The sequence below is a fragment of the Peromyscus leucopus genome, chromosome 19 (genome assembly GCF_004664715.2).
Source record: "Peromyscus leucopus breed LL Stock chromosome 19, UCI_PerLeu_2.1, whole genome shotgun sequence".
NCBI classification, from domain to species: Eukaryota; Metazoa; Chordata; class Mammalia; order Rodentia; family Cricetidae; genus Peromyscus; species Peromyscus leucopus.
Genome location: NC_051079.1, coordinates 50,463,859 through 50,489,078, shown reverse-complemented (window position 1 = coordinate 50,489,078; position 25,220 = coordinate 50,463,859). Strand labels below are relative to the sequence as shown.

The following is a 25,220-nucleotide window of genomic DNA, read 5'->3' as shown; positions in this document are numbered from 1 at the left end:
GCTGATTCTTTTGCCCTGTATCTTTCAGTGGTCTTCATGTGCATATAAATACAGTTTCAAAAAACAAACTTTAAATCCTGTCCATATGTTTTGTAACATACCATACTTACTGCTTGTTATTTTCCTGGTTAGGTAACACCCTCCTAAAATGGACTTTTTGTCGATAGCAACATGCTTGGCTGCGTGGCTTTTATGTCTTGGTCCATCTCTGAGCTTTGACCATGAGGGTTGTTCCTCATTTTTGCTGTCATAAATGATGCTGTGGTGGGCATCACTTAGCCTTCACTCTAAGCCAAACTCATGGGGAACAGCTGCAACCCTGGTCCTCTTGATTGTGAAAGAGCTTCTGCAGAACTATGAAGTGCTTAATCCTGCTGAAACGTCCAGAACTTTCCATAGTCTGGGGACAGAACTATGTTAATCTACAGAACTATGATGCTCTCATCATGTATGCGCTGTGTGGAAATCCATGCCTATGTGTAGCATAGTTTGGAAATCCCATTCCTCTTTAGGTAACTCTGTCATTTAGCCCTGTGATCCCAAGGAATTGCTAGATTCCTTATAGGCTCATGCAGTTTATGGTGGAAATTCCCATTTCTTTTACCCAGCAGAAAGTACAGAAGAGATTGTTGGGATGTATGGGAAAGACCAGGGTGGATGGGGAAGTTTGATATGGTGTATTCAGTTAGGAGAGAGGTAGAGGTCACTTTCATGTGTACATTCAGTGGTGGCATGACCAAGTTTTCCAAAGCAAAGTTCAGGACTCATTATTTGGCAGTTATGAACATATTTATAATGAGCAAAATAATGCTTCAAACATGTATCATCTTAATGGAGTACAAAATGATATCGAGTGTTTGGAATGATGTGTTACTAGTAGAGTCCCATTATACCTATTAGCCTGACTACAGAAATTTCTTATGAAAATACAATAGCTTGTGAGGAATGACACTATATGAGCAAAGACCTTCTGCTTTTTGAGATGAGCAAAAGGGGAAGAACCCAAATGATGGGGCTGATGTCGAGTTCAGCTGCATATGTGCAGAGATACCCCAGCATCTCCCAGTGAGAAGATGACCAAGCTTAGGAATCTGGGAGTGCAGGACCACTTCTGTCCAATGGGGACCCTGCATTTGGAGTATGGAAGCACAGAGCAGGAGACAGGGATGCAGGTGGGAGAACCTGTGTGTGCTGCTGTGCTGTGGCGATCAGGGAGCTTGATCAGTGCATTGTGCACTGGCTTGCACAGAGCTTTATTTCTCTGTACTTGCTGATGACACGTATTGAAAGTCAAGTTTGATGATTTGCTAACATGGCTTTGAACTACATTTCCCTGGAAGATCATCCCTAAAGGAAGCTGGGCTAAAAACAGCCTGAGTGTGACACTGGACTGGTCTCTTGCTCATTTATCTGAGTTATCTAGAGCGGGTCAAGATAGGTGAGGGTGTTGGGCAGGGGAGTGGGCTGAACTAACTGCTTCCGTCCTCCCAGGACCCATGTCTTCTCTTCTTGTTCCTCTTCATGAGCATCGCATTTATGGGAAGCACCAGCTGCACTCTAGGGTCCCCCCCCCATTGCTGTATAACTTATTGCAACCCCCTAAACTTTCTCTAGCTTGTTTACAGACTCACTAGAAAAGTTGGGTTTTTTTGCTCAAATTCTTGTTTTCATTTTGTTTTGTTTTGTTTTTTTTTTTTACCCTAAACTACAATTGAAAATGAAACAGTAGAAGCAACAGGAGAGATCCCTGGGTCGTCCTCATGAAAACACACTATTAAATGAACCCAGAATGATGACTTATGCTGTTGCTCTTTATCTGCTAGCTCAATAAATCACAATCAGAAAATGAATCGTGTTTGATGAAGGGAAAGCCCTTGTTAATTTCAGCACGAAAGCCATGTAAAAAAAAGAAACAACAAATTCGGAAATGCCAACATTGCAAACTTACTCTGTGACAAAGAAGAAAAAAATTAAAGGACAAACATTTCAAAGTTCACTGTCATTTGTGCTCTTTATCCTGTTGTGGGGTAGTTGTGAAACAGCTTTATGTGAAAGGAGAAATAGAGATCCCAGGGTTCCCATCTTCCTCTCCTGGTGTAAAGGAAGTAGCACACACTCGGAAAATTAAGAAATGTTACGTGTCTCTCTGCTAGGATCCTGCACTTTTGCTTTCCTTAGAGGGTCCAGGTTTTCTCAGCGGCAGCTGGCATCCCTGGGTATGCCTGGCTTGCGTTCCATGGGTCTGAGGGTCAGTATACTGAATCAGCCAATAAAGGCTCGGTTGCACCTCATTTTTCAATTTGGCAAAAAACTTTATGTGAAAAGAGCCCAGTGAGTTTGGGGGGAAAATCAATGTAGATTATTTCATTTTAATGCTAGGGAATGTCGACTTGAACCCAAGGCTGTTAGCACTTCTTTGTCCCTTTGTGACAACAGTCACCATGTCCTGGAGCCAATCTGTCTAAAGCCTTGTTTCACTGGCAGTTTTGGGAGGGAGGGAGAGACACAATTATAAGCAAACACTAATATCATTGCATGGAGACTCTTAATGGTTAAGTGACTTAGTCAATAGGTCCCAGGCAATGCTTGTGTGTGTTCATCACAAAGATAAACAATGGGAGCCAAAGGAATATACATTCTCCACAGATGAATGGAAGTTTACAAGTGTATAAGTCTATGGGACTAAGCATGGGAGCCCCCAATTCTGTCTGGACAACTTATATTCAGCTGGTATGCTGTAGACTCCAATCCTCAGGCAGTGAGATATCCTACCAGCCATGACACCTGCAGCTACAGCTTCTAACTGGTTACAGGACCTTTGTCTGGGCTGCTTACTCAGTTCGGTGACCTCCATCTTCCAGATCTTAGGCTTGGATTAAATGCTGTGGACAATTTTTTTTTCTCCATTTGCCTATGGAAGGCATCTCTTAGGCAGGATTTTAGGGAGAAGATGTTTTATGTTCTGCAGAGACAACTAGAATGTTTTGAGTTTGTCAGACTATGTAACTCATTCAATGGAGTCCATAACTATGACATCAACTAACCTGAAGGCACTCGACCACAAGTCGGACCTTCTGTCTGTCAGTTCTCATCTCTGCCACCAAGGACTACATGGGCCCCACAGTCTCAAAAATATAACAGTAAGAGCGTGATGCTAACGCTTCACAGCTTACGGATCTAGAATCCTGGTCTTGCTATTTCCTGGGCAGATCATCTGTACTCTGAACCTATTTTCCTTTTATTAAATAGGTGTGGAAATGCAGCCTAGAAAGAGTGGGATTATTTCTTTAATAGGATAACACATTTCAAGTGCATGGTGATATGCAGATACTAAGTTTACTAAAAACAAAGCAGAGCAAAACAGAAACCCTCTAATGTTTGCAGTTAAAGTCAGACTCACAGTGTGACCCCTACATCCCATTGTAGTTTTGAGGTCCTGAGCTCCTAAAGCTGGACTGCTTCATCACGGGAAAGACTCTCCCCCTCCATACTTCTCACTGGCTCCTTCTCTTCCCTCAAAGCCTAGCTTGGATATTTCCTTCTAGAACCTTTTATCCTCTTTTGTGAGTAAAAACTATTGCCCTCTGCTGAGTTCCCCTCTGAAAACTTTTTTCTTGGCTTTTGCTACAGCGGGCCTTTGTAACTCAGTATGCCCTGGGTCCTGATTCTCTGGAGCTGTGAAAAGGCCCCTGGGTTCTGGAAGGTTACACACTGGGCACCCAGCTCTTGGCTCAGCCTTTTTTTTCTCTCAGTGTCTGTGCCCCTCCCAACCCTTGTATTTTAACCCTTTATACGTGAGCAGACACAAACCTAGATTTCCAGAACTCCAGACCCCAAAGGCAACCATGGTAGGATAAGATGATACATGGGGAAATGATTTCCTAAGAAAGATCACTGTCAATTTTAAAATACCTGCTGACCCCTGACCCTTTATGGTCCATGTCTGAGAGTTTCTGTATACCGAGGACAGCTAAGAAACCAAGCAACATTGTGATTGAAACCAGGACCTTCTCTAAGTGCAGTATTAATAAATAGCATAGTTTTTCCCATTTAAAATGATTTAAGATAGACATGGTAGTGCATTCATAGAAGCCCAGCACTCGGGATAATGAGGACTGAGAACTCAAGGCACAGTATATGCGAAAATTTAACAGTATTCATAATAGACATCGCTGTATCATTTCCTATTATTAGCTTGTCTTTTTCTGGCATGGATATCCAAGTAGTGGTAACCTCGTAAAGTGAATTGAGAACGCTAACCTTATGAAATGACTTGAGAATTATTTTCTCTTCTTTAATGATTAGCATTGCTGTTATCTTTTAAAAAAAAATTTTGATTTGATTCACTAGTGGAAAGCATTTGGATTTCACATTTTCTATATTGGATATATTTATAATGCCCCCCCACTCAGTTTCTGTTATGGCTGTAAGACTTTTGAGTTTTAGTCGTTTGTGTCTTTCAAGGAATTTGCTTTCGTGTGTATTTTCGAATGCATTGGTGTGAAGTTGCTGGTGACACTTCATGTGGGGTCCTGACTTGAAGCCAGGAGACCTGACTCACCACTTGCGACCTTCTCGGTCACTGAGCTTCAAAGCTGCATGTGTTCTAGCAATAATGCTGATGTTTTGCTGGGCTATTGTGAGACACTCAGGCAGCTCCTAGTGGAGAAGCACACCACATGCCTTCCAGTTTGCACATGACTGATTATCCACACTCAAGGACTTGAAAATGAAGTACTTCAGCTCATACTGACATTACAGCCCGTTAAGAGAAATTTTATCTGTAACAGAAATGCCTACAAATCTGCCTCTTGTCAGGTGTCCCCTAGAAGACACAAGGATTATTATCGCAAAAGATAGCACAAGAGCATGGAAGGTCACAGGGTCCCTAGCGTCCTGCTCCTCACTCACTTCTCACGTTTTCCACATGGTGAGATTCATCCCGTCAAGAGAAGGAAGCCCTAGGTTTAAAATACCCTCACCAAGTGTAAACACTCATCTGCGTCCTAGATGTGACATCAGAGAAATAATGCCTATAAGAGTTACAGAGAAAACATTCCAAATGGCCTCAATTTGTTCACAGTAATCACACTCCTGAATATGGGACATTTCTGCCAGGTACAAAATTGCCCCTCGGACACAATGCTGTTGTAAAGCAGTGTTCCACAACTACAGCATAAAGCTCAATTACAGCAAATTGGAGAATAGTGAAGACATGTATGTGCCTTTAAAAACTTCAAAGGAATGATGTAGATCCCAGAGGACTCTGTGTAAAGTTTTTCCAAGCTTACAAAAACAGTGTAGTGTGAAATCTGTCAGATTAACATTTTCTCACACACATGGAAACATGTTTAAAGTTTAAGTAAGAAACTAATGAAAAAGGAAGGTTTGGTCTTGGCTGTGTTTTCCATATGATGCAATGTAGGGCAATGGGGAGGGGAGGGCCTCGAGGCCAAAGTACCAAAAACTCAAATGGGAAAGGCAGAACTGCACTCAGATCAATGGGGTGCCGTGGAACTTGAGAGAATTCTTCTAGCAAGATTCCTTAAAAGTGTTTCCCATCTGGTTCCGACTGAGCCATTTGCCTACCATGGAGGAAATTTCATAAGATGGTTGGAAGCAGAAACGTGGCTTTCTGTGAATGTCTGAATAGTCCCTGGTTTTCTGAAACTGGATCCTTGATTTCATTCATAATTATGAGTTCATTCTGTGGCACTCACCAGCAATCAGGTTTTTGGCCTTTTGTTTGTTCCCCAGAATTTTGGATTGAAGAGGCTTTGACAGCCCCCACCACTGGTTCTGAAAGGTTCTAAAAGGAAGGCCTCATGCCTGGTGGTGACAACTGATAGTCCTTCCCAATTATTCCTTTGCTGCTCATTCTGGCATTTCAAAGGTGACGGAGGTCTCTGCAAACTAGCTCAAAGTTGGGTGCCGCTGAGAGAATTCCTAGAGTATCCCACTTGGCACTAGGGACTTCCCTGAGTCCCAAGCCCATCCCTGCTCTAGACTTGGATAACTGTCATGGAAGGTTGTGTGGTCAGACCTTGCCACAAGTACCATTTCTCAGTTTCCCTGTCTGCCCATGAGATGGAGTACCCTCTCTGTGTCCCTTTCCGCTTGGCATTGGAAGCTGCAGGCCTTTCTGCATTTAATGTAAGAAATGGACATACATATTCTGAAGGGCTGGGAGTACTTAGTAGCAGAAGACTATAAAGGTTTGGCTGAAATCTGTCTGCAGCTGTGAGCACGCTCAGTAGCTACTTTGTCCTTTTCTTGATTGTAGTGACAAGATGAAAGTAACATACTTTGGTGAACAGCCTGATATTAACAGTAAGACATAATTACAGTGCTCATAACTCTACACATTATCCCAAACTTCCCACTGGGTGCCAAATCTCAGCATCTCTGTAAAGACATTATGATGAGACATATATGAAAGCATATATATGGAGAGACATATAATCCCTGTGTGGGAGAGTATAGTTCAAATTCATCTTAAACGGGACCCATATAAGCTCTTGTTTACCAGTGCCAGCGTAAGCCAAGCTCATGTCATACCTCACAGCAATGATACTTATAATGGCAGAAGCCAGAATTTTTGGAACACACATTGTATATCAGGTCCTGTGGTATTACTCTCTGTACATGACATCATATAATCTAGAAATTACCAACAAAGTATGGAGATTAACAACAGATGAACCATAGTTTTCAAATGAGCTGCTTTCTAGTTCCTGGTGTTTTCCTCAATGTATGTGATTTTGAGTAACTTGTGTCTTGGCAAGAAAAGTACGGAAGGTTGTCAGGTAGAGTTTGGAGACGCAAGGTGACAGCTTATGTTCTTTTCAGCTCATATACGTGATCTGAAACAGATCATAAGCCTTAAAGTCAGCCATCCAGCAAGCATGGCAGGATGTTGTTTGCCTACTGGGCAATGGCTTTACTATTCCCTGTTGAGATTCAGCATTATACATCCCAGCAATAACCATAAGAAAAGGAGCACAGCCAGGATGCTGAGGAGAGTGAGTCCAGGGGCCACGGATTGGCTGAGAGGGGCTGCTCTGCTTGGTGGGGATTTGTGAACGCAATACCTAAGTGGGAAACCCATCACAGACCATTCATTAAATCTGAAGTTCACTTTTCAATTCCGACTGGGAGAAATGGAAATGGAAAATGACCCTGACAGATTAAGCCTACTTGTATGACTTTCTAATATTGCACCACCAGAGTAAACAAATGATTTTTGCAATGGAAACTCATACAAAGACTCCTGCTGGCTCTCTGAAGTGGAGCATTTTTTGAAGATGCTGGTCATAATTGAGCTTCGGTGAAAATTACTAGAATGTAAGTGATCCGTGGAATAACTGGGTTAGGAGTTTCACTGTGTAGCTAAGTTTAGCCACAGGCATGTTGCCAGCATAACATTATGTTCATTTTTTAATGAAACAAAGGCATAAAGAATGCTAGAAATATGGAGAACAGATATCTGGAAGGCCTCTCTGGCTTGATAGCTACATCTGTTTTGTATTTGATGACAAACACCTTAGTGGCTTCTTGCTCAATATTCTAAATCTGGAATGTCTGTTTCTCCTCCTGTCTTCCACCTCCTCACCAAAACACAGGAGGCTCATTTGTGTAGCCTCAGAGCAAGGAGAGCTTTTTAGTCCATCTGAGATGCCATATAACAGAAATATTAGACTAGAGGACTTATACACAAGCTAGTCTCACAGGTCCTGAGACTGAGGAGTCAAAGTTGAAGGGACTGTGGGCTTGGAATAGGGTGACCTGCAGTGTCTGAGATCATAAGTGGTTGACTTCTTATGGTATACTCCCATGGCAGGGGGGCCAGAGGGCCTCACTTGTAAGAGCAGGTGAGCTGAAGGCAAAAATGTAATCTGTGGCTACAGAATTGTGAGCAATGAGTCTGTACCTAATGTTGATAAATTGTTGTTGTTAGAGCAGTAGAAATGGACTAGAAGAGACACAGTACTGTACCCCATTGTCATCAACACAGAATGAGAGACTCGGCTTCTCCAAACCCTCTGGAATTTGTCCTCACCCTCTTCTGTGTTACCCACTCTGCTATGTGTAGTGCCACCTCATGGCTTTAACTTGCATTCCTCTAATGGGGACGTTGAACATCCTTTTATCCTAGTTGGGTGTTTGTTTGTTTTTGTCAACCTGACACAAGCCAGAGTCAAAACGGAAGAGGAAACTCAACTTCAATAATGATGATGATGATGATGATGCCTCCATCAAATTGTAGCAAGCCTATGGGGGCATTTTCTTGATTTCTAATTGGTAGAGGAGGGTTTAGTCCACTGTGGTGGAGTGGCACCCCTGGGCAGGTGGTCCTGAACGATACATGAAATTGGACTGAGCAAGCCATAGGGAGCAAACTAGTAAGCAGCACTCCTCATGGCCTCTGCTTCAGCTCCTGCCTCTAGTTCCTTTAGTTCCTGCCCTGACTTTCCTCAGTGAGGGACTGTTACCTGGAACTATAAGATGAAATAAGCCCATTCTTTCCCTAGTTGCTTTCGATCATGCTGTTTATCCTAGCAATAAAAACCTTACTAAGACACCTTTGTATTAGTGGCAAAAGAATATATTCAAATGCAATCTCATATATATATGTGTGTGTGTGTGTAGTTAAATACATATAAAATTCATATGCATTATCATGAATGCGCAATAATTACCTATGTAACTATTACTTAAAAATATGCATGCAACAAAACTAAGATAAATGTCTATGAGCATGATATGCCAACCTCCCGATCTCAGGGCAATGCCCAGGAAGAAGGAAGAGAGGGAGAGAATAATGGCAAGAGGTAGCTATGTCCCTGAGTTTCTTTCTCTTAATGCTGCCAGTGGAATCGAATGTGGAAAGAGCTAGGATCAAGCTAGCCTGGGCCGTGTGCAGCTCTGTGAGCATCTGCTGACACATAGTGTACCTATTGTCACATCACCTTAAATTTTAAATCCATTCACTTGTCTTGTCTGTTCAGTTCCTGACATGGTTGGCAAGTCTCTTTGGGGTCTTCCAATACTTGGGTACAGTGTTGCTCGCCCACAGTTGTTGGGTGCACTTAAATGTTTCTCTCTTTCCCCCTTCTCTCCCCACACTCTTCTTTCAATATTGGGTTACTACAACTTTAGCAAGCCATGCAAAAGGACTCAACCTGGCTCAAGGGAAAAATGATCCTCTCGAGTTTCTCCAGAATAATGGGCCATTCTGTAAGTTCTGTGTTCCACATTACTAGGTAGCAGATGGCATTTCCATGCCATTAAGAGTGGTGAGAATTCAAAGGCATAGATAATGATTCTCTCAAATCTCTCATTTTTGAGTAGACAGTTTAAGGACTCATAGTGGTTATGAAGGTAATAAAAAGCTTTATTACAGTAGTTTTGCTAGAAATCTCCAGAATGTGAAATAATTCAACCCCATTTATATGGCCAAATATTCCTTCCTTTTCAAAGCCAGGTAATATGAAAATTCGATACAATTATTTTAAGTAATCTCTCTCTCTCTCTCTCTCTCTCTCTCTCTCTCTTTCTCTCTCTCTCTCTCTCTCTCTCTCTCACACACACACACACACACACACAGATGCTAAGACATAAATTATCAGGCCCTTTTGTCTTTTTTAATCTTATTTTACAATATAATTTAATTCTACATATCAACCATGGATTCCCTTGTTCTCCTCCCTTCCGCCGCCCTCCTCCCTTCACCCCCCAGCCCACCCCCCATTCCCATCTCCTCCAGGGCAAAGACTCCCCTGAGGATTGAAATCAACCTGGTAGACTCAGTCCAGGCAGGTCCAGTCCCCTCCTCCCAGGCTGAGCCAAGCGTCCCTGCATAAGCCCCAGGTTTCAAACAGCCAACTCATGCACTGAGCACAGGACCTGGTCCCACTGCCTGGATGCCTCCCAAACAGATCAAGCCAATCAACTGTCTCACCTATTCAGAGGACCTGATCCAGTTGGGGGCCCCTCAGCCATTGGTTCATAGTTCATGTGTTTCCATTCATTTGGTTATTTGTCCCTGTGCTTTATCCAACCTTGGTCTCAACAATTCTCACTCATACAATCCCTCCTCTTTCTTGCCATTTGGACTCCTGGAGCGCCACCCGGGGCCTGGCTGTGGATCTCTGCATCCGGTTCCCTCAGTCATTGGATGGGGTTTCTAGCACGACACTTAGGGTGTTTAGCCATCCTATCACCAGAGTAGGTCAGTTCGGGCTGTCTCTCAACCATTGCCAGCAGTCTATTGTGGGGGCATCTTTGTGGATTTCTGTGGGCCTCTCTAGCATTTTGCCTCTTCCTATCAAAAGCACAGTTTCAAAGACTGCAGATGATTCAGTTACTAAGGCCATGTATTGCTCTTACAGAGTTTAATTCATAGCATCCACACCTGGAGGCTCACAACCACCTGTAACTCCAGCTGCAGGGGAACCAATTCTCTCTTCTGGCCTCAGGGGATATGGTAATAATATGCACATGCTTACACAGAGATACACAAATGTAATTAAAAATAAAATAAATCTTTTTAAAGAAAGAAACCAAAGTTTCAGAGGGCTGGTATGGATTCTTATAAAGTCCATTTCTGTGTGGAACTCTTGTTGTTGAATGAATGTTCCTAACAATGACTATGAGCTCATGACATATCCTAACTGCTTTTGGGATCCTAACAAGTTATAGCACCTTTAAATTATTCTAATATTAAGATATAAACTCTATATTTTTAAAAAATGACTTATTTCATATCTAAAAACATTCACAGATTTTTCAGTTAGCTAAATTTCAAAATATTTTTTAAACTGCTAATTTATCCGGGTTTAGATGTCAATATTAGTTCCCAAGTTCAATTTGTCCATATTAGTTAAATCCAAGCTTATTAGGCTTGCAGTTGCTGGTTGTCTCCTGGCTTATGTAATACTTCCTTCTAGAAATCAGAAGGCAGACAAGCATGGGAAGCTGAGCCAGCCTAACATATGATGCCAAATACACCTACAGGAAGCAGGGAGAAGGTGCCAGAAATTGCTTAGAGTCTCTCCATCTTCTCCATGAGACCTGATTCTGTTAGACCAGCAACCCCTGGTCTTCCCATGCTTCTTGGAGACTCAGGGGAAGGATGGAGAGGAAGGCATTAACAAGAGACTTCCAAACCCAGCCTCACTGGGACTTGTAGATTCTCCAAGTCGTTGCTGCTTACAGTGGTAGGTCAACGCTGGCCCACGTGTTCAAAACAGTTTTTCCACAAGTTAAGCACAGAAATAGGGAAAGCATGTAAAGACTACATGACAGTATGGAATCTCTGGTGTCAGTGCAGTGTCCTAATATGCAGTAGTGTTTCTACTGACCATTTAGTTATATTTTACAAACGTATCAGGACAGAGTGACAAGACTGATTAAAAACCAGCCTCTGGGACAGCTCTGGAAACAAACTCTAGAAGGTGGCAGAGCTTGCCATTTATCTCTTTCAGTGTGAACTGTTGGCACAAACCAAAGACATTTGAGAGGAGAGCATCTCAATTAAGAAAATGCCCTTATAAGATCTGTCTACAGGCAAGTCTGCAGAGTATTTTCTTAATAGTGATTGATGGGGGAGGGCCAAGCCCGTTTTCGGTGATGCCATCCCTGGCCTTCTAGTCCTGGGTTCTATAAGAAATCAGGCTGAGCAAGCCATTGGGAGAAATCCAGCAAGCAGCACCCCTCCATGGCCTCTGTATTAGCTTCTGCCTCCAGGATCCTGCCCTGCTTGAGTTCCTGTCCTGACTTCTTTGATGAACTGTGAGGGGAAAGTGGGAGTCAAATAAACCCCTTTGCTCCCTAACTTGTTTGGGATCCTGGTGTCTCATCACAGCAATAGTGACCCTAACTAAGACAACTGTGGAGCTTTTATTTACCCAGACCCAAACCCACACTATCACCTTGCATATACGATTCCCTCACTTTATGGTTTACAAATGACACAAAAAGAGAGCTAACAGAGAAGAATGGCTTCCCCTGAGGTTCTCAGGTAAGGGCTCAGGAAAGACGGACATGTGGAACAAAAGAAAAACAGATGCATGTTTATGTGGGGTGTATACTCAATGACAAGAGGCAAGAAACAGAAAAGGGTGACCTTTGTGCAAAAATCAGTGATAAAAAATAGTTAGTGGTAATATATGATTGATATTTCCTGATACCAGAATCATAGAAAACCTTGTAAATGATACAAGAGATAAAAATGAGGAAAAATAATGTAATTATTAGTTATATATATATATTTACATAAATATATATATATTTACATAAATATATGTGTTTCCAAATCAGGTGATATTACCATGTTGTATTTATGTAGCTAAGCAGATGATAAATATTTCTGCTAAGCAGTCCAACCAGCATCTAGGCAGGTAAGTAGGACGTCAGCATCATTGTAAGTCATGCATATTAGTGAGATGGGTGCTAAAGGCATATGGAACATACTGTACCACCCTGCTACCACAATCAGAAAGGAAGCTATGCATGAATAGGTGTTGTCATACAGGGAACATCAGACTTGTAGGACTGTAATGCCTGAGAGCTGGGAACAAGCAGGATCAGAACACCCATCCTTCCAACTCTACCAGGCAGCACATGTTATATACCTCATCAGAAAGGGGAGCATGAGGGTCCTCCTGGGCAGGAGAAGTGGAAGTCAGAGTGTGGAGAGGCTGAGAAGGAGCTCCGGATGTTTTACTGGGTCACCCCAGGACATCAGCTGAACCCTTGGCTCTGCTCTTGGCTCTCCGAGGCCAGGCAAAGTAAAGCTCCAGGGAAAAGAACAAATAACGAGGAACCATCAACTGCTGCAGACCCATCGTGAAAAAAACTGCAGAACAATCCTGATGAGATACAATTGAGGGATGAGTAACTTACCTTCTTGTCTAAATAAAGTCAACACCTTTTTAAGAAGGACAACAAAATTCAGACTGCCACAAAAGATATGCCACACTAGCTTTACGCCTTTATGGATGAGAGAAATTAATTCAAGAGAGAAACTAATGTCTAATGTGTTAAAAACTTAACCATCTTGTTTGAAACACAAAATAATTTTCCATGATTCAGTCCCCCAAACCTTTGTTCAGGCACCATCTAGCAGCCAATGGAGGCAGATGCAGAGACCCACAGACAAACATTAGGTAGTGTTTGGGAATCCTGTGGAGGAGAAGGAGAAAGGAATGTAGGAGCCAGAGGGGTCAAGGACACCACAAAAAGGCTCACACAGTCTATTAGCCTGGGCTTATAGGAGCTTGCAGAGACTAAACTAACAACCAGGGAGCCTTCATGAGACTGACCTAGACACTGCATATATGTTATGATTGTGTAGCTTGGTCCTCTTATGGGACTCCTAACAGTGGGAACAGGGCCTGGCTCCACCTCTTTTGCTGGCTTTTGGGACCCTACTTCTCATACTGGGTCACCTTGCCCAGCCTTAACACCTAGGAGGTGCTTAGTCTTTCTGCAACTTGATATGCCATGCTTTATTGATACTCATAGGAAACCTGCCCTTTCCTGGATGGAGAGGAAAGAGGAGGCCATTGGAGGATGAGGGAGGATTGAGGGAGAAGGACTGAGAGGGGAGGATGGGGGCAGGGCTGCAGCTTATATGTAAAATAAATAGATGAATCAAAAAAACAGAAAAGAATTCTACCGCAACCTTTCAGAAGCATGTCTAATTCTCACGATACCTCTGGAGTGTAGTTGCTAGTTTCATTTGCTGGATGAGAAAGTTGAGGCTTCCAATGACAAAAGGCCTCATTCCAGACTAGATGACTGAGAGCACAGGTAGGATTTTAATTCATATCAGACAATGCAAGAAGTGGCATCCTGTTGGCACGGTCAGCCAAACCGAGGGCCCTCCTCCTCCAGGTTTGTTCTCTGCCCTGCAGCCTGGATGGGCTGCTACTGTCTCTCCTCCGCTGCTTCTCTCGTTCTCTCCCTCCATCCAGTTTCCCTGTGATTTCAAAAGTTGGGGGCTTGGAATGAGATTAATACATGTTTCCTTCGGAGGATTAGTTGTCCCCAAATAATCATTTTCTGCTGGTTGGAAAGACTGTTCTTCCTGGCTTCATGAGAGGATTTAGCACTTGCTTAGATTTTTTTATCATCCCATTACACACTCGCTCATTCTAGTGAGCTAAGGCTCACTTAATTAAAGAATATGGCTTCCCATGAGAGACTAGGTCATAAAGAGCTCTGGACTTTTGAAAAGAAAAAGGTAAATTAAAAGTGTAGTGTTTTGCTTTTCACACCCACCAGCATGGATACTCTCAACACTCACACAGAGAGAGAGAGAGAGAGAGAGAGAGAGAGAGAGAGAGAGAGAGAGAGAGAGAGAGAGAGAGAGAGAGAGAAGCATGCAGACTTTGAAATCCTTTGCATTGCTGATGGTACAGCCACTTTGGAAGACTGTACTGAGGGTCCTCAAAACGGTACACACAGAATAACCATGTGATCTAACTGTTCTGCTTCAAGCTTGAAACATTAACAGCATTGAAATCAAATTAGATCCATCTTGACTGAATCTAGTTACATAGATTCTACCAAAAAGCAGAATAGTGGAATCCAGGGACTGGGAAAGAGACAAAAGTGGATTGGTGATTGGCTAGAGTTCCAGATTTACAGGATGAAAACATTCTGGGTATTAATTGCCCAAGGATATTAATAAATTCACGTTTCTGGACTGTGTCTGTAAACACAGTTAACATGGGAGTATATGTTAGTATCTTTCACAGTTATAGTTACTTTCAAAACATGGGGATAGATACAACACTAGTATTTCTTGCATGTTGCTGGGCTCCAGTGGAGACAGAGCAGATGTCTGAATGAACCTGAAAACAGGTGGTGGCTTACCTATAAATCTGCCAACATGTGCAAGTATAAACAAACATCCTGTCAGGTCATCAGCAATGTGTTGTCAGATGCTAGAGTGCTTCAGAGGGAGAGCGAGCAAAATAACTTCTCCATGGGATGAGGAGACATCTGGAACAAAGCCTTGCAGAGCATGAGGACCAGCTGCAAGGATGTGGGGCCTAGGGAGGAAGGCAGATCAAAAGAATGTGATGAGAGAGTCTGCTTGTTCCTGTGATACATTACAAAGAGTGAACGAGTTTTGTACATAGCGCTCTGAGCAAAGTGTCCTTGTGCACTCTTGAGAGGATCGGCCAGATGGCCTCATACTTTGACTCTCTTGGATATTTGAATCTGTCAGTGTTTCTTTATCTTAAACTAGGTGAATTAGTTTTTCATTATTATAACAGAACACCCAAAGCATGCTATTTAGGAAGAAAGGAGGCAATGTGTTGGTCACAGTTCTAGAAAGGGAAGGGCATGGTGTCAGCAATGGCTTGGCTTCAGAGGACTGATGGTAGATGTCAGGATGTGGGAGATATGGGAGAGATCACATCAACAAAGAAGCCAGCGGGAGATGGAGGGTCCCACAGTCCCAACTGGCGGATCAACCTTCGAACATCATCACACTGTAAGAGTCAATACTCCAGTGCACGAAACTCCAAGGAACGAGCCACCTCCAACTCACAGCACCTGGACTCTCAGATATTCTCAAGCAGTACTGACTCTTAACACATACATTTACTTACTGCTTCATTCAGATGGTGGCATGTAGGATTCTTGTTTGCAGCCTGAAGAGTAGTAAATATCTACTCTATGTGACCCAAGATGCATGTTAGATAAATGACAGTGGATTCTTTGATAGTTGTGTTATACATTTATTCTGAATGTTTTTAGTTTCCAAACAAAGATGATGAAAGTCACGGATGTAGCAGTGATATTTCTCTGAATACTGCTGTGGGAATTCTTAACATCCTTCCTTCATTTTTCTTCAAGAGGAGAAACATTATCATCCCTTAGTCTTGACTTCTCCCACAACCATGATCACATCCATGTTTTAAGTTATTCTTAGTGTCTTATTTCAGTTAAATATGTTTGCATACAACACCTTCTTTACTTGAGGCAAGTCCTGAAGACAAGATGACAAGAAATTAGAGTTTGACTGAGTAGCAAAACAAAGTCCACACACTAAAACTAAAAATTAAGATTATGACTACAAATGAAATTGTTCTGGGGCATGGGGAACTCTACTCTGGAGATACAGGCACTCCTGAGAATCCTGTTAGGATAGGATCAGGCTCAGCAACACCCAGTGGCACATCAGTAGTCAGCTGGAGTCTTGGGTTCATGCCGTTATCTCTATCTTCCCATCCCCACCTCAACACCTGTTCACACTGCACCAGTTTTCAGGATCTCTCTTCTCTAACCTGCCCATCTCCTCTTATGGACTACCTGCTCCAGCACTGTACAGCCTTCCCACTGCCTGCCCTTGACACTCAGACACAGGGCTGGCTTCACACCACCTTCTGCTGGAGTGCCTGAATGAGTCTCTGAATGCAGGGTCTACACAGTCACTTTCCTTTTGGTGGTCAGGATCTAGATGAACTCCTAGAAAGGGAAAAGCTAAGCAGATTATCTAATGGCTAACACTTTATAGACTTCTTGAATTCCAACACTAGAAAGGATGGGAAATTTCAACCACGAAATGTCCTATCTTACATACAAACATTTACTACAGTATATAACTCTTGTGTGTTGAAGGGTGGGAGTGTGTGTGTATATATATGAGAAAGAGAGAGAGAGAGAATTGGTCACAACACTATTTACCCTGGTAAAAAACAAAATTCTAATAATGCATAATTAATGGACAGTCTGTGGCTATATTTTTTAGTTTGAGTTTGATACAACCATAACATATGTTTGAACACATGGTCTCCTGATGGTGGCAGTATTTAGGGAGTTATAGAACCTTAGGGACATGTGACCCAGATGGTGAGTATAGACTCCTGGAGATGAGGGTTCTACTCCAGGCCCACTTCTGGCTAGAGCCTGCCATTTCCTGATCCACCCCGATGTGAGGGGTTAGGGCCATGGCACTCATGTCCTCACCATACCTACCCACAGAGATAGACTATATTCTCTGAAACATAACCCACAATTAATCCTTCCTCCTGGAAGTTGTTTCTGTCAGGTTTTGGAACAATGATGAGAACAGTTAGAGAGGCCGTTCTGTAGCTTTTGCCCATTTGTTGAGACCCATGTACTACAGATCAAACTGCAGGTCTGATTCTTCAGTGTTGGTGTAGAAATGTGCAAATTCAGTCTGGAGTCAGCCACGGTATTGTTTGGAAGGGATGAAATACTGGTTGTGATATGAAATAGTTTGGTTTTTTTTTTTTTTGTGAGTACTTGTGGGGAGTTATTACCGAATTTCTTCTAATGGAGCCAAACTAGGTCTAAGCTAATGATGACCTCTTCAGTTGAAGTATGGGGCCTCAGAAGTTGAAACCTCCTGCTCTGATTAACCCTCCTGCTCAGATTAAAATATTTAGTTTATCCAATGAGCATTTCATTCCATGTACTCTATATAGAAATCTGTATTGTCATCTAGAGCTGCAAAAGCATTTTCAAGAGGTTTCAGGATTCTCAAAGGAGTTCAATACTTCATTCTCCTTTGATTTTTTTATATTTTATTTTCCTTTTGATTGACATGTATTAATTGTATATGTTAATGTATTCAAGAGTTTCTTATATGTTTTACTTTTCTCTTAGTATGTATTAATTGTACATGTTGATGTAAGCCAATATGATCTTTCAATACTGACTTCAATATGTTTTTTATTTCAAACCTAATTTCAATAAAAAGTTCTTACTGAGCTTAAGAAAAAAAGACCTGTAATAAAGCAAGTTTATTATAGGAAGTGATAATTCAGTTTTCAACTATTTTCTTTTTGCTTTCTTTGAAATCCAAGTTCAGCAGTGCACTTACACTGCCTTCATGGTTATAGAAAATGCAGCACCGGGCAGTTTGTAAGAGAAGACCGTGTGATCTTTGATGACCTTACACCTGAATGGAGCATGCTTGATTAAAATGAAAGGATTCATGCTGGGCATCGTGTTGCCCATGAGAGGCAGGGGCAGGTGGATTTCGGTCTTCAAAGCTAGTCAACGTAGGGAGTTCTGGGTTATATAGTGAAATCTGTTTGAAAAAAAAAGAAGAAAGAGAAGGAGAGAAAAGTGGAGGAGGAGAAGGAAGGAAAGAAGTTAGTAATTTCTTTTAAAAAAATGGGGCTGGAGAGATGGCTCAGTGGTTGAGAGCACTAGCTGCTCTTGCAGAGGACCCCATTTTGATACCCAGCTCCCACATGGTGCCTTCACAACTGTCTGTAATTCCAATCCCAGGGGATGATCCAGTGCCCCCTTTTGGCCTCCCTGGGTACCAGATATGCATATAGTGCACAAACATACATGCAGGCAAAACACTCATACACAAAATAAACAAATGTTTCAAAAGAATCAGCACAAACAATAGAAAGAGGCAGAGCTCATCCACATAGAAAAACTTAATCATTTATTAGCATCATTTCTCAGAAAACTGTGTGGGAAGATGACTTTCTTAATATGTCACATTTTCAACATTTTTTTAACAAATCATATTTTGCATACTTTCCCATTATGTAATCAGGAACATCCAGGCTACATAGGAGAAATTAGCACTAACATAAACCGTTTCAAATTTTAACAAGCACCATAAAAGTAAGCCATCCTTTCAAAGTAAGTGATTCATTACCAAGCTTTGAAAAACTCAAATTGCCCATAAATGAAATTTAGCAGAAATAAATTTTGCAGAAATTCTACTACATAACATTTGGCTTTTATGTCTGAGCTGTAGAACTCTGACCAAGTTCAATATTTGCTCCCATAATATTGGCACTGAGTAATTATTCGTGCCAAGTCTGACCTGAAATGAAACATTTGCTCATTTGGTTGGTCTTTTGAATCAGCATAGAGGTCCTGTGGCTAATGCGATGTCAAATTTGCATCCGTCCTCATGTGACAGGGTAGGTTCTAAGCACCAGAAGCATGTCTCTGGAAACTGTGTACTTTCAGTCCTGAAAACCCTCTCCTTCCTTCTTTCCTTCCTTCCTCCCTCTCTTCCTCCCTCCCTCCCTCCCTTCTTTTCTTCATTCTCCCCACCCCCTTTGAAGTTTTGTTCTACGTATATGGGTGTTTTTTGTTGGTTTTGATTTTGTTTTCTGAATGTACATCTGTGCACCGCATGGATGCAGTACCCATGAAGGCCAGAAGAGGGCATTGGATCCCCTGGAAATGGAGTTGCAAATGGTTGTGATAGGCCATGTGGGTGCTAGGAATTGAACGCAGGTTCTCTGGGAGAGGAGCCAGTGCTCTTAACTGCTGAGCCATCTTTCCAGCCCAGCTTCCTTTATTAGCAGGAGCATTAACGCCCTTCAGTCTCTACTCTACTGTGATCACGCAATCCCTGGGGTGCTTGCTTCAATTACATATGCTTACACAGGAAACCTTTCCTATACTAAGCATATCCTGAAAGCAAGATGACAAGATACAGTCCCTGCTCAGAAGAACTTAAAAATTTAACTAGCACCAAAGAAACGAATAAAAATTCAAGTTATGCTACAAATAAAATTGTTGTGGAACACAAGGAAAATACCACTTTGGAGCTATGGGAAGTCTTGAGGGTTCCAAGGAGATAGAATGAGGTGGTAAGATGGAGTCTGTGTTCTCACTTTATCATTTCTGAGTTTCTTCCCAGCCCAGCTTCTCAACCTGGCAAAATCCTAAAGGTTCTTCAGATCTCTCATCTCCCTTCTACTTATCTAAGGATGCATGAATAGGATATATCTCAGTATATATTATGTAATGTGTAGCTTTATATCTACTTTCTAATGTGCTAACCTGCCACGGTTGACTACAGCTATCCACACTTCTTTGTTTTTGAACAGGTTGTTTGGAATCAAATCTGTTATTCAGACAGACTGCTCCAGCACCTGGAAGATCATAGTAAATCCACAGCTGTCCTGGTATCACCATGCCAACCCCATTCTCCTGCTGGTGATGTACTACACATTGGCCACGCTGATCCGCATCTGGCTGCAAGAGCCCCTTGTAAGGATCTGCAAACATTTCCTAGCCTTATCTGCAAAGTGCCTGGGATCTCTGGGAGGTGTAGTTGTCACTACCAACCATCTACTCAACACTCTTTCAGCAAAACTGTAGTGTTTTACACACATCGGTATAATTCTATGAGTACTGAGTGAGGGTAAATACTACCTGCCCAGATGCCAGCTCCCCATCGCTAGCACCAGTGCCTGCCACCACAAATGGCAGTTGGTAACAATAATGAAAGATTAATTTTTACTTGGCGCTCACTAAGCCAAGAGGCCATGTGCTGGCTGTTTTCGTGTATCCTTCTTTCCACGCATTAAACAACTAAAGAAATGAGTATTGTGCTTGTCTCATAGGTGAGGGAAGTGAACTGTGAGAGATGAGTGTTGACATTACAACACCTACTGGATGGTACAGACTGGCTTTGCGTCTAAGTACGGCAGCGTAGTCTTAGAGACCATACAACCCTGTATTCCAGTGTTCTCTGACACCTCTGGCCCATGAGGATAGAAGCCATCATAGAAACTCAACTCCCACTGGTACCCACGGCTCCCATGGTGAGGCATGGGATTAGGACATTGCTTTCAAGCACCATGGAGCGCTATCTTTTTCCCTCTAGGAATACTAACAAGGGCTTGACACTTGGGACAGGAAGATCAATGCTTATGTGGTTTCCCTTTTCTTTTGCCTGTAGTCTCCTGTTGTAAGGCAGGGAAGGTATAGGCACACAGAAGAAGTGCCTTTCTCCTTTCCACCTGCAGGGGGCACTGCGCATGTCCACGGAATCTGGGCCAAGATGTAACCTCATCCGAACTGCTGCTAGTCTTGGGCCTGGGAACAATTTTCACTTTTCTCTTTCCTGCTTTCACTCCTGCTGAATGTGCTAGAACTACTGCTACTATTACCAGTTGCAGGAGACCCGTCTTGAAGGCCAGATGTGTAATGGACTCACTTAAGGGCCAGTAGGACATAACAACAGGCAAGACCCATAGTCACTAAAGCTACGCTTTCTACAAAATAAACAAACAAAAACCAGCTCCCCCAAAAGTAAGTGCAGTCCAAATTAAACGGTGTCAATGAAACTGGGTAAGGCACATGGCTCCTTCTATCCCCGGCAGCACTGCCACCCGCAGAAGTGAGAGTTTATCTCCCTCCCGCATGGTACTCGGTTCCCACATCACACGTGGAGGGTAGCAGTAATTAATACTAGAGTCTCAGAGCCCATCCTTGCTAGTTCCTTTTGCACGGATGTCTTCCTGTTGGGGCCCAAGGAATGGATGCAAAGCAGCAAAGTAACAGATGATTTGTGAGGTCAGAAGGAAGATGTCATCTTGAGTTGCACCTTTCTCCAATTCCTTTTTTTAACTGACCATGCTAATAAAAGCCTTTAAGATTTTTATTGTCAGCTTCCTCCATAAACACATGAGTATGTATATATGTGTACATATCATCAATAACATTTTACACAAAACTTAAAATGTATGAAGGGAGGGAACTACTTCTGAATAATGTCATGTGCATTACAAAAATTAAAACCCTTCAAGTTATTAAGAATTCCCAGGGTGTTTATCTATTCCCATGGCATTCCATGTAGCCATCCAGGTAATGCAGTAGCTTGGTGAGAGCTCTGTGATTACTTCAGCTTTGTGTGATCCTCTGGTGTTTACGTCATGGACCGTCTCTGGAGTTGGGGAGGTAGAGAAAGCTGCAAAGGCGGTCATCTGAGCTGTAGGCTCTGCAGGCAACAAGAGTGTTCAAACCAGTGCCTGTCAGGGGCAAGTGGAACACAGCACACAGAACAAGTACCAAGCATTGCAATCTGCGATGTAAATGGGCTGAGGTGGGAAAGTTTCTCATTGAGGCAATGTGAGAAGACGAGAGACTGATCGTACCATAGTTTCAGAAGCTCTGGCACATTCAAAGAATGCCAGCCATCAGACGTGAGTGCTGAGGTGGAAGTCTATCAAACATGTAAGAAGCGGGGAGGCAGGAAGAAGAGGGGGAGAGCATTTCAGGAGTTAAATATCAGAAGGATGCTCCTCATTGCACAACGGGGTTACTTCTCAATGAACTTATCCTAACTTGAAAATACTCTGGTCAAGACTGCATTTATAATGCACCTGACCTGCTGACAGTCATAACCTATCACCAACTGCTTTAAACATACTCAGAATACTCAGCCTGCGGTTGCCAAAGTCATATATTGCAAAGACTACTTTATAATAGTGTTGAATATCATGTGTCATTTATTATATATAGTACAGTGAATGTTAAAAAGTGATATGAGTGTTCACCTTTAACTGCACGTCCTTGTCAGTTAAAGCAACATTTCTACTGACTGCATATCACTTGAAATCATTGTGAAGTGAAAAATGACTAGGTTGGCTCATCACAAGTTGGGACTGTGTATATGTGGCTGCTATCTGGCCTCTGGGAGGTAGGATGTTTCCCTGGGTGCTCTGCTGCACACTGGACCCCAAGATTGAGCAGTGAGCTCAAATCCACACCTTCTACTCGGATATGAGTTACACTTTTCCAGGTACACCTTTGCTGGAAAGACATCCTAGTCTATTCAGTCCATTCTGTTCCTTAGTACTGTGTGAAAGCTCCAGATGAATCTGTATTTACTAAATGTCATCTTGCTGGACATGGTGACACATGCCTGTGTTCCTAGCCCTCTGGAGGTTAAGTCATGAGAGTTGTGAGTTTGAGGCAGCCTGGGCTACATAGCAAAACCCTGGGTTTAAAAAAGTTTTAATGAAAGATTCACCAGTGGGTGGCTTACACTGTTAACTATGTACTCTTTTAGGAGTACTTGCCCTAAGAACCATTAATATTTTCCGGTACAGTTTAGAATACACATAGAGAAGCCGTGGATATTTAACATCTGTAACATGTGAAGCTTTAACAGAATCAGACAGCAATCCATAGTGATGTTGGTATGAAGCACATGGCAGTATTTTGTTATTTTCGGAGAGTGTTGATCAAATCCTATCAATGCATGCACCTACTTTGAACACATGGGGCAAAGTGCAGTGGTTTGTGGATCTGCTTTGGGAAGCAGAGCTGCTCCCATGATTCTGTGTTTCAGGTGCAGGACGAGATGGCGAAGGAAGAGGAGGGCACCCTGGACTGCAGCTCCAATCAGAACACAGCAGAGAGGAGGCGGAGCCTGTGGTATGCAACCCAGTACCCAACGGACGAGAGGAAAGTAAGGCACACAGCAAGAACTCTAGGCTCCCCGCTTAGTTTCTGCATCTGTATTTTGCTGTTAACTGTGGGGTTCAATAGCAGTGGTCAGCTCACATTGCTTCTGGCTTGTAGAAATAATATGTCTTGGGTGGCTATTTCCAAAACCCTCTATCAGAGCCAAACCTGGGGCTTTTAAAGGAAGTATGTGCTCCCATTCAACCCCAGAAGAGAACACTTTTATATATCCATCACTTTGACTGGAATCTATTAATCCTATTTAAAAAATCCTGATTTTGTAATTAAAATATTTAAAACAAAGGAAATAAACTGTTGGCACTGAGAGACGGAGGTTTAAAGGTGGGCTACACTACAGCAGGATTGTTCACTGTGTAACTGAGTAACTGGCCATATTGGTAACTCCATAACCGACTGGGGAAAGCCCAGGCTCTGCCTGTGTATGCTTATGGGCCTCTTGGTCTTTCAGGCACAGGCTGAGAGAGTGTTGGTTCACATAACTCTTGTAACGTGTAAGTTACATGTAATATTTCACTATTGCCAGTCAGCTTGAATTCACTCTGGCTTGTGCTATACCAACTTAAGAGCCCGTTTGCAAAGCCATCGAGACAGGTATTCTAGTCCTGGATAGGGCCGGCAAGTCAATCCCAGCACTTTAGAGAACCCAGGAGACTCCGATACATTCAATGGCAGATGAGTTTCTCCAAGACACACAGCCCCATTCTCAGAGTCAGTGTCTTGTGCTGAGAAGGGGTGAGAAACAGAGGAGCTACTGTAAGGAAGGACAGCACCGTGGGGCAGGTGGGGTGCATCAGGGGGCAGGTGGGGTGCACCATGGGACAGGCATCATGCCTGAGATACCTGAGGGTTTTCCCTTGTCTCCTAGGTGTTATCTTGTCTATTTCACCAAATAACAGTGACAGGATAGCCAGACAGTATGCAAATTAAGTCTAATGGGGTTTTGAGGTCCCCAAGAGCCTGTCAAGGGAGAAAAGGTTACAATTATTTCCACTCATACGTTGATCTTTGCATAATGGCTGGGAAGCCATAGTGCCTGAGTGGAAATCGAACCCCAAACCCCAAATAGAACCGTGATTGTAGGCCTACCACCACCACCACCACCAATGCTGGGCATACACAGAAATCAAAATAAAAGCCAGTTTCTCCTAAGAACATCCTTGACAAACCAGGATGAACAAGCACCAGGCACATTATGATGGCCCACATACTAGACATTGGTCTTATACAATTGCAGTGACCTCAGAAATTCCTATAGCCTGTGATGTTGTATCACAACAGAAACATGGTTGATATATTAAGATCACACTGTTGAAATAACTCGGGTACAGCCTAAGTGTGCAGCATTTATGGAATCCACAAAAGGTGCAGTTACATGCTAGCACATCACATCTGTTTATTGCTCCCTGCTGACTCTCTTAAAGCCATCTCTAGTCCTTGAAACTCCATTCACAGCAAGTGCCCCTTAAAGGTGGATTGCTTTTACCTTGTATACCATATTTTTATAGCACCTTTTCTAACTTTAGATGTATGATATTTGTGTTTCCACTGGGGCTAGTCTTCAGTGTGGAGCATGCTCTCAAGTTTGCAGCTTAAGAATGGTAGTCTTTGCCCTGTGGCCTGGTAGTGGAGCAGGCAGTATGTACCTTTGAGGTTGGTGTAATTATAGTATCACACAAAAGTGAGGTTGCCCAATGATGCAGTCCCCAGAATGTGCCTAGTTATTAAGCAGCAAATGACTATGTTAGTTTTCTTAAATATTAACCTTGAATTACGTGCTTTTTTTTTTTTTTTAACATTCTGCAAGACAGAACAGGACATCTGACTAGCATGCCATATACAAAGTCTGGGCAAAGTCTTGATGAGGAGCACAGAGTGTTCTAAAGTCACTGTAGGGCAGAGTTCACTGTGTCCATAAAAGTGTTTATAATCTGGTGGCTTATGATTGCTTATTTGTTTGTATAACTGAA

At 42.6% G+C, this 25,220-nt stretch overlaps 1 protein-coding gene across 1 annotated transcript in view; it reads left to right on the top strand.

The window, feature by feature from the left end:
* The window catches only part of Piezo2 (piezo type mechanosensitive ion channel component 2), a 405,018-nt gene that overhangs the window by 271,709 nt on the left and 108,089 nt on the right, over positions 1-25,220 (top strand). Inside the window, 2 exon segments of the mRNA XM_037197168.1 lie at positions 19,863-20,025; positions 23,117-23,236. Of these exon segments, the coding sequence (XP_037053063.1) occupies positions 19,863-20,025; positions 23,117-23,236 (283 nt within the window).